Source organism: Anopheles merus, chromosome 3R (genome assembly GCF_017562075.2).
Source record: "Anopheles merus strain MAF chromosome 3R, AmerM5.1, whole genome shotgun sequence".
In the NCBI taxonomy this organism is placed as follows: domain Eukaryota; kingdom Metazoa; phylum Arthropoda; class Insecta; order Diptera; family Culicidae; genus Anopheles; species Anopheles merus.
The window spans coordinates 49605175-49621904 of NC_054084.1; the positions used below are offsets into that span (position 1 = coordinate 49605175).

A 16730-nucleotide genomic window follows, 5' to 3' on the forward strand; every position below is an offset into this window, starting at 1 on the left:
CACCCCCTAGTTGCAAATTAACACGAAAATTGATATTTTGGCTAGAAATCACGAGATTCGACTTACGCGGAAATTCCAGATACGCGGTTTTTTGCGGCCGTTTTCGATCCCCATTAACCGTGTATCTCGGGGACCGCCTGTATATGGTTTTTATCGACTATTTCAATTTTTGCGAATACAACAAGACCAAAAACCGTTACAGCTGCATCTATATACAGCCATATACAGCCATAATATGAAGAACAATCTCCATTGCCTCGGCCATTTGGGGGCCCCGTTGATGATCCCGTCGATTGAGGGGCCCCTTCCATTTGGTGTTGTCAACCCAATATACCCCGATTTTCCCTCCGGATGTTATGTTTACAATCAGATTTACTATTACTACCAGACCTATCAGAAGCATATTTATTTTATTAATCAGAAGCATTTTACTATCAGAAGCAGAAAACATTTGCCTTTTTAACATGTGCAATGTTTTTACCTTAGTTAGAGCAGAACGTTGCGTACATGCCCACAGCTCAAAACAATATCATCATTTCATCATCGTTGGCCCAAAGCGTTGGATCGAATGCATTGAACGCTACGCACGAATTGGGTAAAGCGAAAATCCGTTACAACAGCTGCCTCACGCAAACTACATGCACATACGACATTAAAAGGCTCCGAAACCGATCTCAACACAACGGTTCGTAGCCGTAGAAATTAGCAAGAAAAATTGACACCAAGCACGCTCTTTTTATCTGTTGATGTTTCATTCATGAATCGATTCCGATGTCGATGTGTGCGCTTTTTAATTTGGCTTGTGTCTATGTTATCTCGCAAAAACTAAGAACTCGTGCCCCGGCTAACCTTTGGGGCCTTAGTCAAAATTGTGGACTGGACGAAGTGATGGTAGAAAGGCAAGCTGTTGAAGGGTTTGGGTCAAAATTGGAAGGGTCGACGGAAAGGAAATATCGATATGAATGATCGCGTAAAATTTGAACTAATTAAGCTGTCGGCAGCGGTCGGCAAAGTTCGGCCCGCCACAATATGCAGTCAGGTCCGGTCAGAAAATATTGGCGCGATTTTGAAAGATAGGAAGATCCTATTCATTAAAAATTAACTGAACATATTTTAATATGACAATTCATATCGTTGAACTCTTCCAAATTTGATCACCATAACATGGATTGTCGGACGAATCAATATGGTCAAATTTGAGGAGAAATTAGAAAATAGAAACGAATAATTCCATAAAAACCTGACTGTTGATTTTACGAGAACAATGATTACACACTATTGCTTTTTAAGGATGCAACGATTTTCTAGGAGTATTTTGTAAGGAAATGCGCTATCATTTTGTCTGACCTGGCTGAAGAATCTTTACAATCAATTTTAGTAATTGTAAGTTAATAAAACGAATTTGAAAATTGCTTGGATGATATAATAATTTAAGAAAAACAACAATATAACCAATCGCATTGTTTAATATCATAAACCAGTTATTTTGTGTATTAACTGTAATAATATAATAAAGTATGTGTAAAAAAATGCATTCTCCTGGCCCTCAACGCTCGATCATTTAGAAAGCAGCTTATCTAAAGCAGTGTCCTCCAACCTGAGGTCCGCGGATCAATTTAGACAAACATACTGCAATACAGGGTATTTCCAGTTACTTTCGAATGAAAATATTGTTTTCCCGCGTGCAAGAAGTTATCGCTCTGACCGATTGAAAATGAAGTGGCCGTAATTCGAAGCAAGACGGTACTTCAGTATTCATTGTAAAGGTAAACACCAACGTAAAAGCAAAATGTTGTTTTCATGTTATGCTCACGATCACCATTTTAAATCAAATCGTCTGTACTATGAAACACGAGCTGGAAACTGTAAAGTAGGAAAGAAAATATCGTTTAGAACCATCGTTCTTGTCAATAAAAGACAGACAGATAAAAGACGTTAGCGAAAACGATAACTTTCCGACCTTTAACTTCTTTTGAGTATAAATAAAACCAACTCCGATCATGGCAGGTCAGATTTGTTCGGATTGTCAGGATAGGACTAAGCCCATCCATCATCTATCGACTTCTCATTTAAGGAGTTTACTTATGTCCTCCTACCCAAGGTAAGCCCTCTAAACTCCAACGTCCTAAAGGTTTATATGATCGCCTAGACGATCAAGTGTCGAAAGTCCGCTTCGAAACAGTATCCACAGTACCCAAAATTTGAACATACCACAAAGCCTTTCTGATATTACTGATTGTTTAGTCATTGATATCGATTAAAAATTGGCGAAAAAAAGTATAGAAATTGGGGTTTTTATTGATGCGCAGGATGGCAGTCCATTCTGCTCATATTCATTTCTGTTTCATAAAGTTTTATACAGATGTGAACTGTATTTTGTCGAAACAAGTTTGTTGATTTGGTATGCACTCACGGTAATCATGAAATTTCAGCGAGAACAGCAAAGTGGTGTGAAGATTTTTCTCAACCAAAACGTTAATTCCGCAAGCCGAATATGCACCTAAAATTTTATCGGGGTGTCTGTAAGTAACCGCTTACCCAAATCAAATTTTTGTTCATCACGAGCAAGCGGGCATCGCATTATATTTTCTTTTGAGGCTCAAACTGACTTACATGTCGTTTTGACAGAATAAATAAATGCATTTTCAGTAATTTGTTTTACAAATATTCAGTGAAACGACAAAACCATGTATTACTCAATAACTTTCAGTAAAAAATGTTACTGCAGCAAACTTAGAAAATTTGCAGTGCATGATTCGTACACCATTTAACAACCCCCCCCCCCACCCCCCCTCGATGGATTTGGTAAAGGGGCCCGTCTACCATAACGCCTAGGGCCTCGGAGAGGCTAGACCCGCCACTGCCGGCATCCTCATAGTGTCCGGCATTCATCGTAGTGTCTTCACCGCCGTCAGGATGTCCGGTTTGCCGTACAGCTCAGCAAGCACCTCGTAGTTGATGCTTCTCTACCAAACTCCATGATCGAACACACCACCAAAGATAGGCTCATACACGCCCAGAGCGTTTTCTTCCTCCGTCCGTATGGTATACGACTCGTATTCATAGAGGACCACCGGCCAAATCAATATGCAATATATCTCACATTTCGTGCGGTCTCGAAGTCTTCTGGATCTCAGCAGTTGGTGAAGCCCATAGTATGCACGATTCCACAATGCGTTTCCGGATTTCGCTGCTGATGTCGTTTTTCGAAGTGACGACCGTCCCAAGATAGCAGAACTTCTCTACCACCTGGAGCTTATCGCTGTCAACTAATACACTCATTCCCAGTTGGTCTCTAGCATGGGCTGGTAATCGGATAAGCAGGTATTCCATCTTCGTCGACTTTAAGTCTATTTTAATTTACTATTTTGTAAATGAGTTGTGAAACGTACGTTTGAGTCAGATGTACGTTTCACACACCTTCGCAGTCATCTTACCAATGATATGCCGGCACACCAATGATATGCCGGCATATTCATTTATAAAATCTAGATCCATATTCGAGTGCATTCGGATTTGCAATCGGTTTTGAGCAAATACACCCCGGCCTTTGAGCAACGAAATGATACCTTCTGCATGAACAGTTAGTTTGATATAAGATATTAGAAAGTTCAAATGAAATCGAATGGCATGTTAACATAAATAAAAACCACCATGTTATTCATAGAAGCGAACCATTTTAACATATTCTCATCTTTGCAAGTACTTTTTTACTTTTTTTTTTCATTTATGTTGATATAAAGTATAGTAATTCGTGTAATAACATAAATTAATAGCAAACGTAGGCAAAAGAAACCTAAATTTGTTTGAAAAATGCACATTTGCAACAAATTTCTCTTCGTGAGATTCCGGATGTTTCATGTTTTGACGTTTAAGTGTTCGTTAACTGAGAATCACTCCAGTTAGCGAACCTCCAGTTAAAAAGCACTCCAGTTAAAACACATCCAGTTAGCGGTCACCTACTGTAATACTTGAATGTGCTACCGCTGACTCCAGCAAACATATTTCCACAGCATGAGTCATCCGATATCATTGCGAACCGCAGTGCCTATGCCAATTAAAATTACCTTTTTTACATTATTTGGATGGAACGGCATTACCATAAATGCTATAAATAAACCACATCTATAAACACTATGCAAACCGTTGTTTGAACACTGTACAAAATCCAGTAATATTGTGATATAATATAAAATCCATAGTACCGAAACAATATAAGTAGATGTATAGTATTACTTTAGTTCGTAACTAAATTGCAATATTATTTTTGGCTGATACTGTATACCATGGCTCTGTAACACTGGGATAGATTGTAAGATTGTACCACGCCTACACGTTACTCACGTGTTTGGCCAATGTTACCAATACACAGGTAAAATAGATGCCTTGCTGTTCATCCCACAGCTGTAGCTACATTCTCTGCGTCACTCTATCGCTTCACAGTAAATAAATTCACTGGTAATAGAATCCGCGCCTGTGCCATTTCTAAGCGGAAAGCGCTCGTTCAAACAAATGCTAACATAAGCATAAGAACGTTGCCTCTTTAAGCAACTAGCGGCTCTGCGACAGTTAAGAGAGCGCTCGATCCCCTCGCGTTTCTCTGTTTGTTTGGGATCCGGTTATCTTATCAGGGCTTTCAGTGTCGATAAATAAGGCATGTCGCCGGTGTGGTTACATATCGTGCAGTTTTACAATCGTTCTAAGAGGTTAACTGAGCGGCAGCGAGCGCTTAGCTGTCCGATATTAAATTCGTTCAATAATTTATTAAGAAGTATGCAGAGTTCTTGCAAACCATCGTTCGGGCACGTATAGTTTAAATCGCAATTGCAAAGTTCCTTGCTACCATGACCGCATTCAAGATATCTGTAACTCTATTGGTGACTACGTATCTGCTTAGTTTGGCATTTGGACAGTGTAAGATTAGTTTTGTTATGAAACAAACAACGATGCTTTGAAGCTTTGTACGATGTATAATGCTCGTTGGCAGTGATTTGATCACAGTTGATAAAATAATAAGATTTGTGGTTTTGTGGCCATTTCAGCGTCCCGTGTAGTTACTCAATCCAAGTGTTTCTTTCAAAAAAATTGCATCGAATGTCTCGACGCTGATAAAGACTGTGCATGGTGCACAGATGAGGTGAGTCATTCATCGCTATCTACATGGCTAATGGTCAACAAATTCTGTAGAATGTGTGCAACACGTATTGCCGCGATATTAAGAAATGATTTTATATGCATCACATGATTTCGATTAATTGTTCTGTTTATTGTTGCAGTTGTATGACATGCGAAAATCCCGATGCATGACTAAACATGAACTGTTAGAATCTAAATGCAGCGCGTTCAAAATCGAGACAAACGACGATTATTCATTTCTTCAAATCGAGAAAAATGAGCCGCATCGGGATTTCGATTCGCAGCAGTTGGAAGCTGTACAAATAATCCCACAAAAAATGAATTTACGTCTAGGAAAGTGTGAGTAGCGGTCATCGGATACAATCAAAAGGAATTGCTGTACGAATTTTTATGTCATATTTTCCAACTCCAGTGGGCTCCAGAACCATCTCGTTCAAGTACAAACCGGCGAAAAACTATCCTTTGGATATGTACTACCTGATGGATCTTACCTGGTCGATGCGTGACGACAAAGCAACGCTCGAGAGCATGGGTAGTCAGTTAGCACTAGCATTAGCTAACTTAACCGCCAACTATCAGTTGGGTTTTGGTAGTTTTGCTGACAAGCCCGCCTTTCCGTTCGTACAATCCGAACCACATCGACTCCAGAATCCATGCTATTCAGAAAACGACCAATGTGAACCGACCTACGGCTTTAGACACCGGTTGAAAATTACACGCGACATCGATAGCTTTATTGCGCAGGTCAAAGAAAGCAATGTCACTGGAAATGTGGACAATCTAGAAGCGGGACTAGATGCCCTAATGCAGGTGCTGGTATGCGAGAAACAGATCGGATGGGGCTCAAATACCCGTAAAATTGTGATCGTAGCCACAGATGGATGGCTGCATATGGCTGGCGATGGGCTGCTGGCGGGTATCGTGGAAGAAAACGATAAACAGTGTCATTTGGATAGTGACGGAAACTTTGTGGATGCTTTAAAGTACGATTATCCGTCTTTGGAACAAATTTGGCGCGTACTGTTGCGAAGCAAAACGGCTGTGATATTTGCGGTCACCGAGGCGCAGCAAGCATACTACCGGCGCTTAAGCGATCTGATGCCTGAGTTTACCAGTGTTGGCCGACTGCAGGATGATTCGTCCAACATTATCCAATTGGTAGATGAGGGATATAGAGAGTTTGTTAAGAGGGTGGAGTTTATAGACAATTCACCAGACTACATGCAACTACGCTACACCACTGATTGTGCAGGACTGTACCGTGAACTGCAACCGATCAACAGATGTGAAAATATTGAAATTGGAAAAGAGTATAAATTTAACGTTGAAATACATCTACTGGAATATCCTAAAGATCCGGCAATAAAGGTAAGGAAACAGTTAAAGCGTATATAACATTCCACAACCAGTTAATTTTATTCACTAATTACAGAATATTACTGTTCGAATAGAAGAGAAACTGATCAGTAATGAAGCCGTGGAACTGGACATAGATTTGCGCACTAGTTGTAACTGTGAAAAAAATAAGAAACCGATGGAGCTGAGCGAGCTGTGCAACTTCAACGGAGATTACGTGTGCGGGCAATGCCAATGCTATGTCGGATGGTATGACTTATTAGTTTAATTTAATTTATTCATTTATATTACCCTACGGATGCAACAAGATCCAAGATGACATTGCCCGCATTTCCTATAGCATTAAAATACATATGCAACCTAGTCCTAATTGAAACAAAAACTATTATTTAAAACTGTCCACACTATGATAAACATTGATGGACTAGTAATGTATATTAAAGCTTCTACTCATACTAGCAATTGGACCATGGTTGGCATAGTATGATCTGAATCGCGAAAGTCTAATGAATGTACCAGAGCGAACAGTACATAGGTTACATAGTTTACATATAGATAAGTTTTGCAGTCAACTTCGTTTGGAAAACTTGTTAAAGTATTATTTTCATTTCATAGGATTGGCAAAACGTGCGAATGCAATTTACAAAACTCTCAAAATCGACGCGAATTGTTCGAGCAGTGTGTGGCGCCCAGTGCAGGTGACGAGCTACGTACTGGTCCTATTTGTTCCGATCGAGGCGAATGCATATGCGGACAATGCTATTGTAATCCCGGATTTGAGGGAGAACATTGCGAATGCAATGAGTGTGCCACGTACGTACAAACCAATAATAATTGGGAGTAAGGAATGAAGCTATGAACATGATAATGTAGTTACTAACTATGTACATATATACCTTTAACTCCCATAGCATTGATGGAAGCATTTGTGGAGGTCCAGATCATGGCATTTGCACGTGTGGCACATGCAGCTGCTTTGACTCGTGGTCTGGTGACAATTGTGAATGTACTACAGACACAACTGGTTGTAAGGCACCATCCAATGATGCTGTTTGCTCTGGACACGGGCAATGCAACTGCGGACGATGTTCTTGTGGCGAATCTTTCTTCGGACCATTCTGCGAAACGAAGGATGGGGAACAACCGGCATTATGCTCGTCGTACGAGGATTGTATTCGATGTGCAGTACATGAGATAAACAATATACCATGCCAAGATTTAGATAACAAGTGTCGTGAAAAAATTGGACTGTATAAAGTGCAGCTCGTTGATGCCACTGATGGTAAGCTCACTAATATAGTTAATACGTGTTACCGTGACTTCATCAAAACTTAATACGAACATAAATCATTTATTTCCAGATTCGTTAAACTGCACTTTTCGATTCAGTGATGAGAAGAATGTATGTGACTACAAGTTTTCGTACGAACTTGCGAACAATAGAGAAACATTGCTAAAGGTACAGAATTTACAATGCAAAGAGATAAACTTGATTGCCGCTGGGTTCACTATCGCTGCTTCCATCATTATCGGTGGACTGCTGATGCTATTTTGCTACCGATGCAAAATTATGTATGACGATAGAAAAATGTTTGCAAAGTTCGAAAAGGAAAGGGAACAAGAGACGAAGTATCAAATGGAGAGTCCATTGTATAAATCACCCATATCTAACTTCAAAGTTCCTGCTGAGATGGAGACAAGTGTTTTGTAAATGATTTACGAACTGTATCCCCGAAGAAAACAAAAATAAAACTAACAATAGTGTGATTTTAGTTTACGTTAGTGTAATAGTTTATTTATTTTTACTATTTAAATTCTAAAGCACATCTTCACATCTCATCTTCAAACTGTTGTAATATTTCGCATTGAAGTTATACGTTGCTAGAAATTGTTCGGTACAATATATTTAAATAGTAAACTCTTATGCACGAATATCGATATAGAAGCAAGATTGAGACCCAAGTGCACTCGCGAGACTCAAAGCCTCGATACAAAACAACCAACCTGCTATAAAAGCAAGGCTTAAAATTTATATTGGCGCTCTAGTACTAATCGAACACGACATCGAACATGAAAAATGTATGGGATTTGACATGTTTGTCTTGTTTGTTTGTTTGTGTCTGACAGTGCACCTCCATATGATTATATGGGTTTGTTCGAGTCGGATGTCGTGTTCGATTGGTGGCAGAGCGCAGCCTTAGTGACATCTCGGGAATCCAATAAAAAATGGTCTACCCACGAGGTAGCCAAATACGTATTACCTACCCGTGTTGGTGGGTATAGAAGTAAGGGGTAAAAGTTGATTTTATTTTTTAAAGTACTTTTAAAAAAATGTTTTTTTTTAGGTTTTATCACTGTTTAAAGACATGTTTTTCTAGGCATTCTTTCAAGGCAATCTAAAATAAAAAGTTATTATAAAAAGAATGAGCGAAAAATAACCGGATCAGTGGTTATAGAAATAAAGGTTAACAACTTTGAAATTTGTGTTGGACAAAACATACACACTTTAAAATATTTCACGACCTCGGTTAAAAAAACTGCCGAATTCCGTCGGCTCTGATATGTTTTATTGATATGTCAGTTGAAAATTTGCCATTTCCGATAATCAATACCATTTAAAGCTGAAATATCAGTTAAACAAATATTTCAACCGAAACTCGGCAACACAACATGCCGATTACGTACGTTAACACTGCTGTCACCGAGGTCATCCGTCAAAATAACCGAAATTAGGCTATACTATTTGAGTTAGCCGAGGCTCGGTTTTCATTCTGTCATTCATCATTTTGTGGATACAGAAACCTTTCGGAGTGATTTTGTGTTATAAAATTAATAGTGTCAAAAGTAAATGAAAATATGACACCCAGCGTGAAGAAACCGATCATCAGTAGCGTACAATCGGGCACGGGTGGGCTAGGAACCCAAATAGCCAGCTCGTACTTTATAGCTGATTTAGGGCTGATTAACGAAAAATCGTTCCGATGTCGTACTTTGGGGCTGATTAAGAGATGAAGCGGTACTTTGCCGAACTATGGAGCTTTTTAACAGGCACATGGTACTCTTTGCAACTTTGCGGCTGATTAGCACTATGTGTAGGGTTCATGGTGGAACTTGAAGGCTTGTTAAGAAAGGGTACCGAACTTGGTGGAACTTTATAGCTTTTTAATGCATGACATCGGTACAAGGTGGCTCTTGTCAAAGTGTCAAAGACGTACGCCGCCAATAATCTCATTGCTGCTGCACAAGTTAGATACGTTAATTGAAGAATGAATATTGAGTGAAGTGATTGTGAATTATCAGTATATTGTGTAAAATTTTGTGTAATTCATCAATACAAAGGATTTAAAAATATACATATGTGTTTAAACGAAACAAATCTTGTTGTTTATTTCATCGATGACGCTTGCTTGAAAATAAAACACAAAGAAAAATAATACCTGGCATCGTGGCATAAGGAAGCTGCTTAGGCGCTGTTTGAAAGACCCACATAGAACTTTGATGCTGTTTATCTACTGCAAAAGGCGAATTAGAGCAGCGATCTTTAGCGTGCCAAAATGAGCTGCTTAAGCAATTCTGGCTATTTGGGAAGCTCTGTCAACGCACGTAGCCAGTGCACATAAGATCGTCGCTCGAAGCAGTCCTTATCCAAGGATTACCGGATGCTATTCCGATTGGACCAACCTTTGCCGGCCCGTTCGGACTTCGGGTTTCATTTCCAGTCACCTTCACGAGGCAAGTATCCAAATACTCGACCATGTGACTTCTAATCAGGGTTCACTCAGGTTTGTTTCACTCTGCCCGCTTTACAGAACCGTGTCTGTACCGGTGCCCGCTCCATGCCCGGCCCATCTTCCTGCACCTTTACTACATCCAGACGCTGTACACCATCTGGTGTTGTACCGGCGCTCGTCTCTGCGCTTCCCAATACACCGCAACTCTCATTATGGGGGGGGGGGGGGGGGGGGTGACTTCCCAAATAGCCAGCTCGTACTTTATAGCTGTTTTGGCGCTGTTTAACGAAAAATCGTTCCGATGTCGTACTTTGTGGCTGATTAAGAAATAGACGGTACTTTGCGAAACTATGGAGCTTTTTAACAGGCACATGGTACTACCCAAATAGCCAGAATTGCTTAAGCAGCTCATTTTGGAACGCTAAAGATCGCTGCTCTAATTCGCCTTTTGCAGTAGATAAACAGCATCAAAGTTCTATGTCGGTCTTTCAAACAGCGCCTAAGCAGCTTCCTTATGCCACGATGCCAGGGATTATTTTTCTTTGTGTTTTATTTTCAAGCAAGCGTCATCGATGAAATAAACAACAAGATTTGTTTCGTTTAAACACATGTGTATATTTTTAAATCCTTTGTATTGATGAATTTCACAAAATTTTACACAATTTACTGATAATTCACAATCACTTCACTCAATATTCATTCTTCAATTAACGAATCTAACTTGTGCAGCAGCAATGAGATTATTGCTGGTGTCCGTCTTTGACACTTTGACAAGAGCCACCTTGAACCAAGGATAATGTATTTAGAAGGTTGATTTTTATCGCTTTTGCTGGGCGACATTGTGGGGGACATCTGTCACTCTCTGCATATAAATTTCATTACCCCGCACCAGCCCTCCCCGATTTTAATACCGGAGCCCCCGGAAGAGATATGTCAAGTCGAGAAATGTCATTTTGCTCTGAACAACTTCACCTTGTCATTTATAACACCTTGCCTTGAACCGATGTCATGCATTAAAAAGCTATAAAGTTCCTCCAAGCTCGGTGCGCTTTCTTAACAAGCCTTCAAGTTCCATCATGAACCCTACACATAGTGCTAATCAGCCGCAAAGTTTCAAAGAGTACCATGTGCCTGTTAAAAAGCTCCATAGTTCCGCAAAGTACCGTCTATCTCTTAATCAGCCACAAAGTACGACATCGGAACGATTTTTCGTTAAACAGCCCTAAATCAGCTATAAAGTACGAGCTGGCTATTTGGGTATTTGGAACTTTGCGGCTGATTAGCACTATGTGTAGGGTTCATGATGGAACTTGAAGGCTTGTTAAGAAAGGGTACTGAACTTGGTGGAACTTTATAGCGTTTTAATGCATGACATCGGTACAAGGTTGCTCTTGTCAAAGTGTCAAAGACGGACGCCGGCAATAATCTCATTGCTGCTGCACAAGTTAGATTCGTTAATTGAAGAATGAATATTGAGTGAAGTGATTGTGAATTATCAGTAAATTGTGTAAAATTTTGTGAAATTCATCAATACAAAGGATTTAAAAATATACACATGTGTTTAAACGAAACAAATCTTGTTGTTTATTTCATCGATGACGCTTGCTTGAAAATAAAACACAAAGAAAAATAATCCCTGGCATCGTGGCATAAGGAAGCTGCTTAGGCGCTGTTTGAAAGACCCACATAGAACTTTGATGCTGTTTATCTACTGCAAAAGGCGAATTAGAGCAGCGATCTTTAGCGTCCCAAAATGAGCTGCTTAAGCAATTCTGGCTATTTGGGTTCCTGCCGTCCAACTACAGATACGATGGTGGCATCATGCTGCAGAAAATGTACATCGGCAATCAGCATGGGCTTAGGCTGCTATGGCTATGGCTCAATAAATAATTGTGTTTGTTTTTATAACTCAAACTAACTTTTTAGCAAATAAAACCACGAAAATTAAAAAAAAAGATTGTTTTTATAATTAGCTAAAATCTCGGATTGCACTAACCGAAAATCTCGGTTAAACGTAAACGACAAAACAAAATGTCAATTGCATTTTTAATCGAGATATCGGTAACAGAAATTTTACCGAGATCTTTGTCGAGATCTCAGTTGTGCAGATCTTGGTAAAAATTAACCGAGATACGGCAAAAATTTTGAAGTGTGTACATCAACCCTTTACTCGTGTTATTTATAAATACTTTAAACGTATTTTATAAACGCGTTTTCGTTGATAAACGACATTTCACTGTTCTTTGATTTTGCTATTTGGGAATGCTGCTAATGAGTGAAGCAACTGTCAAAATGCGACAACATTGGCCTGTCAAAAAAAAAGTGGCACATGTGTCAACCTTGTTCTGGTGTAGGATGAGAAGATTTACGCTGGGAGCAACGGTTTAAACTAATCGTCGATCATTCACACACGAAATCACCGAAACAGAGAGTGGAACATGATCGTGAGGTCACAAATTTAAGCGCTGTAAGTGGCACAGTGAATACATTGCTAGTGTAAGTGGTTCTTATAAATTCTTCGAGTGATCGCGATTGCGTGCGTGCGGTGTTGTTGTGTTCTGATCCGCTTCGAAAGAGTTGAATGACCAGAACGATGAAGTTGTATTTGCATCTAACAATCCTGTTATCTTTATTCGGTAAGCATTAGATGCAGTTGTTACGGCGTTGCCAGGCAACTACCATACTATTGTGTGATAGGTGTAAGAGAAGCGGACTGATAAGATAACCTTTCCCCTTGAACTTGATGCATGTATGAAAACAGATAGGAAAGAGACATTGCAGGATCGAGACAGAGACAGAGTACACAAAATAAAACAACGGCGTATCCACCTCTATGTGATTTAGCATCGTAATTCGGCATGATGAGCATGATGAATATTAACCAACTATTATTTCTAAAATCTAGTCATGCAAGAAATTGAAACTCGAATCGAGAAGAATCGTCTGAAATGTGTTAGAATCAAAAGAATTCAGAGAAAGCTATTAAATCGAAATAATATGAGTGCACAAGTAAAATGTAGGACGAATACCAACTCATCATGACGTGTCCTGCGATCAGCTGATTGTGCTGGCGTTGTCGTGTACCGCTGGTTAATGTTGTGTAAATAAATCAGATTACTGTACTTATCAGCTCATCTTTTCACATCTCTTTCATTCCAGAGTTCGGATACGTGGCTCCAGGTAATTATGACGTGGATTATTCTGTAACATGAAAATATACCGGGAGACGATATTAACGATGCACAGCAACTAATTGTATATTATTTGTGGTAACGATAATCGAATGTTGCTGTATTTGTAGCCTTCGGAGATGCCTTTCGCGTTGGAACGGAGGAAACGTTTGATTTTTCCAACGTAGTTCATGTGGGCAACGGTAAAAATGTAACTGTTCCATTTGGATATCAAACACATGCAACGGTTATTGTGGGATCGGTGTGGGGCGATGATGAATCAAAGTTATTGAAAATACAGGTAATTTTGTCTAGAATGTGTTTCTACACAGTCCAAAATCAAATGAGCGGTTAATTTATGTATTACAAGTTCTATAACATGAGTTTTATTGTAGGTGCAAAATCCCTCGCTTGTTAGCATTCCAGATGGAATAGTTGGAACGTTGATTGGAGCAGAATCTCCGTTTTACGCGTGGTGGAGTTTAGGGCAAATCAAAGAGGTTTATTTTGTAGCTTCAGACTCACTACCGATGAGAAACTTTAAGAAAGGAATATGTGCCCTGTTCCAGTATCAGCTGCTGGATGGTACGTACAGTGAGGTGGATCCTTCTGGGGAGTGTGAAACTAAGTACATATCGCACTCTTCCACCCGTTATCACAAGTCCAAGGGAAACTGTCATTATGATGCAAAGCGGATGCAAAGATCGGAATATGGTTTACGAAGCAATCTTAAAACGTCGCGCAGTACGGATTTCACCGTGTCTACGGACGGCGCGCTACAAAAAATCAAAAGCCAGGACTACGTGAAATACTTGCTTAACGCACAGGATCGGTTTGGACCGTACTATGAGTCAATCATGCAAATGAACGCGCAAGGAAGCACCCAAAAAACGTCAACACTGGAAGGATCAGACATTGAAGAGATCGTCAAAAAGTTGGCCCTGGAGAAGGAAACGCTCCTGACAGAGGAGTATAAATCACCGTGCAAAGATAATAATTGCGATAACATTATCAGTGTATTTAAGCAGCTTAAAAATTCTCTAACGAATGATAATGTCGGCAAAGAGGCATCTGCTACGGCAATGGTCGACTTGGTGCAGGCAGCACGAAAAGCAAAGAAAGAAGATTTAGTGCGTATTTTGAAAGCAAAATCATCGAATGATATGAAAGGTCAAATAGTTGATATTCTGGGAGCAGCACAGACGATGGATTCTCACCAGGCTGCCAAATCAGAATTGCTAAGTAGCTCGGATGATGAAAATATGTTCCTTGCAGAACGTTATTTGCAAGCGCTTGCTATCGGCACGCGTCCAAAAAAGGAAATTGTTGCCGATTTGTTAGAAATGGCACTAAAAGAGCACATGAATGTAAAGTTTTACGATAGCCTTATTCAATGTATGGCAGCAGTAACTCGTCGATATGCTCAACTCGAAGGAAACTCTTATGAGACAGAAGTGGTGAAGAAGGTGGTAAATTTTCTAGAAGAAAAGATCGACGAATGCTCAAGGGACGATTGTAAGCTTAAATTCATACGCGGATTGCAAAACCTCAAGTGCCCTAGAACAGTGGATAGATTGATAAAACTTGCTCAAGAATCCACCAAAGCCGTCAGTGTAGCAGCAATGAAAGCTCTGCGCTCGTTTTCTGTCTATTTATGGAACGATGAGTTCAGGGCCAAATTCGAAGATATTTTCTTCCAGGCGTCGAAACGTTACGATTCTAGTGCACGAACGCTGGCACTGGATATATTGTTGGATCTGAAGCCGGATCAAGATGAGCTATCGCATCTAGTACAATTTTTGAAATCAAAGGACAAAGCGTACGAAGTGAAGCAGTATTTGCTGCAGAAACTGCGGATGGCTGCCGCACAATGCTCAGAATTTGGTGCAATGCTGAAGAATATTATCGAAAAAGATGGCCATCTAAACAACTACAACACACTCGCTCCCAAGGGACTATCCACGGCATTAAGTCGCAAATTTTCGACCGCTCCGTCATTTAATGCCTCGCTTACCAGCTTGCAAGAGATGAGTGGAGGTGTGTTGAAACGTGGCATCGTTGATTTGACCCTGGATGTAAGCGACGAAAAGATGAGCTTGTTCACGCTAGGGTTGTACGCAGGAGGAATGTCGTCGTTTGTTAGTAGCAACGACGAGGAACAGGTAACAGATAATAACGAAGAGGAAGATACAACAGCCGGTATGGAGCTGTCGGTGCAGGGCGTGGTAATGAGGCCTTTGGAATTTTTCAATGGTAAGGGGGAATTGATGGGACATGTTTGGAGCGGTACAGCATCGGAGCCTACACCAGCCTACCAGGCCATCACACTGTTGCAAGACAACGAAGAACGGTTTGCTTCGCACAATGGTGTAACGCTGGCGCTCAGTTCTACCGGAGCAATATCGATTGATCTGAATGGTCAGGTGACTATGAGCTTATGGGGTCGAAACGCGCAATCCAAGGTAGAACAGAAGTAAGTATGAAAAGATATTCTATTTTGATAGTAATTTTCACCTTTGGTGTTAGGAGTATTGTAATAGTAATGTCAATATTTTCAATACTTTTAGTACTGGCATCAGCATGACTAGCAGGTTATCTTTTGATACATCTTTTGCATCAGTTGATGTTCGGTTCAGCTCCGTGCAGGCCCCACAGCTGCATTTGTCTTCTGCTCTAGACTTCTCCGGTGATCCAGCTTTGTGCATGCAACTAGTTCAACCCAAGAGTACACTCAAACATCGATTTGTTGGCACAATAGATTTAATAGGATCAAAGCACCAAGCATCACGCAAAACTACGAAAACATTTAAGCTGAATGGATTAACGCATTTACTGAATAGAAAAAATAACGATATGTGTAATTTGATTTCAAAAAGCTGATACCGAGTCTCAAGTAAGCCATGACGCGCAGATAGATTGCAAAAATAATTAACAAGAAAGTTAAGAAAGTTAAGAAATTATTCAAGCCGGGTAAAATTAAATATGCAACTATTATAATGGACCATTCCTATGAAATCTCGTTTTCATCACTGCACTTACTGAATCTGACAATGAATAACAATTGTGCAATTCTAATGACAAATATAGTGATAATATAACACCGATAATGGGGTCCCTTTTTGTGTTGGGTTTGACTGATTTGTAATAAATTGTTATGTTCTGAAAGAAATATCTGTACAGTAGAGGATTGTTATTAAACATTATATTTCCTCAACGGGCTATTTCAACGGCCGAGGAATTATGCAAATAATATCGAACACCACTTACGGAAAGAAGAAGATTAAATAAAATGATGACTTTAAAAGATGTATTGTATTTTACACCCTAGAACGTAACG

The 16730-nt window shown here is 39.9% G+C and overlaps 2 protein-coding genes across 2 annotated transcripts; both read left to right on the forward strand.

The window, feature by feature from the left end:
• The first annotated feature begins 4476 nt into the window (after positions 1–4476).
• Positions 4477–8604, forward strand: LOC121597199 (integrin beta-nu). Its single transcript, XM_041922789.1, has 8 exons — positions 4477–4914; positions 5043–5137; positions 5277–5475; positions 5549–6504; positions 6569–6741; positions 7108–7305; positions 7404–7774; positions 7854–8604. Exons 1-8 carry the CDS (start codon positions 4845–4847, stop codon positions 8201–8203), a joined length of 2412 nt encoding a protein of 803 aa, XP_041778723.1. The 5' UTR covers positions 4477–4844; the 3' UTR covers positions 8204–8604.
• Positions 8605–12548: 3944 nt separating this feature from the next.
• Positions 12549–16531, forward strand: LOC121597020 (microsomal triglyceride transfer protein large subunit). The gene is made up of 5 exons (XM_041922480.1): positions 12549–12859; positions 13383–13403; positions 13525–13694; positions 13789–15866; positions 15961–16531. The coding sequence occupies exons 1-5, from the start codon at positions 12805–12807 to the stop codon at positions 16271–16273; spliced, it is 2637 nt and encodes an 878-aa protein (XP_041778414.1). The 5' UTR covers positions 12549–12804; the 3' UTR covers positions 16274–16531.
• The last annotated feature ends 199 nt before the right edge of the window (positions 16532–16730 follow it).

Bases quoted from the DNA above. Each gene is read 5' to 3' on its own strand.
- LOC121597199 (XM_041922789.1), top strand. From the start codon at position 4,845: ATGACCGCATTCAAGATATCTGTAACTCTATTGGTGACTACGTATCTG. The intron at 4,915-5,042 runs GTAAGATTAGTT...TGGCCATTTCAG, and splicing joins TAGTTTGGCATTTGGACAGT to CGTCCCGTGTAGTTACTCAA. The intron at 5,138-5,276 runs GTGAGTCATTCA...TTATTGTTGCAG, and splicing joins GTGCATGGTGCACAGATGAG to TTGTATGACATGCGAAAATC.
- LOC121597020 (XM_041922480.1), top strand. From the start codon at position 12,805: ATGACCAGAACGATGAAGTTGTATTTGCATCTAACAATCCTGTTATCT. The intron at 13,695-13,788 runs GTAATTTTGTCT...GTTTTATTGTAG, and splicing joins CAAAGTTATTGAAAATACAG to GTGCAAAATCCCTCGCTTGT. The intron at 15,867-15,960 runs GTAAGTATGAAA...CAATACTTTTAG, and splicing joins CAATCCAAGGTAGAACAGAA to TACTGGCATCAGCATGACTA.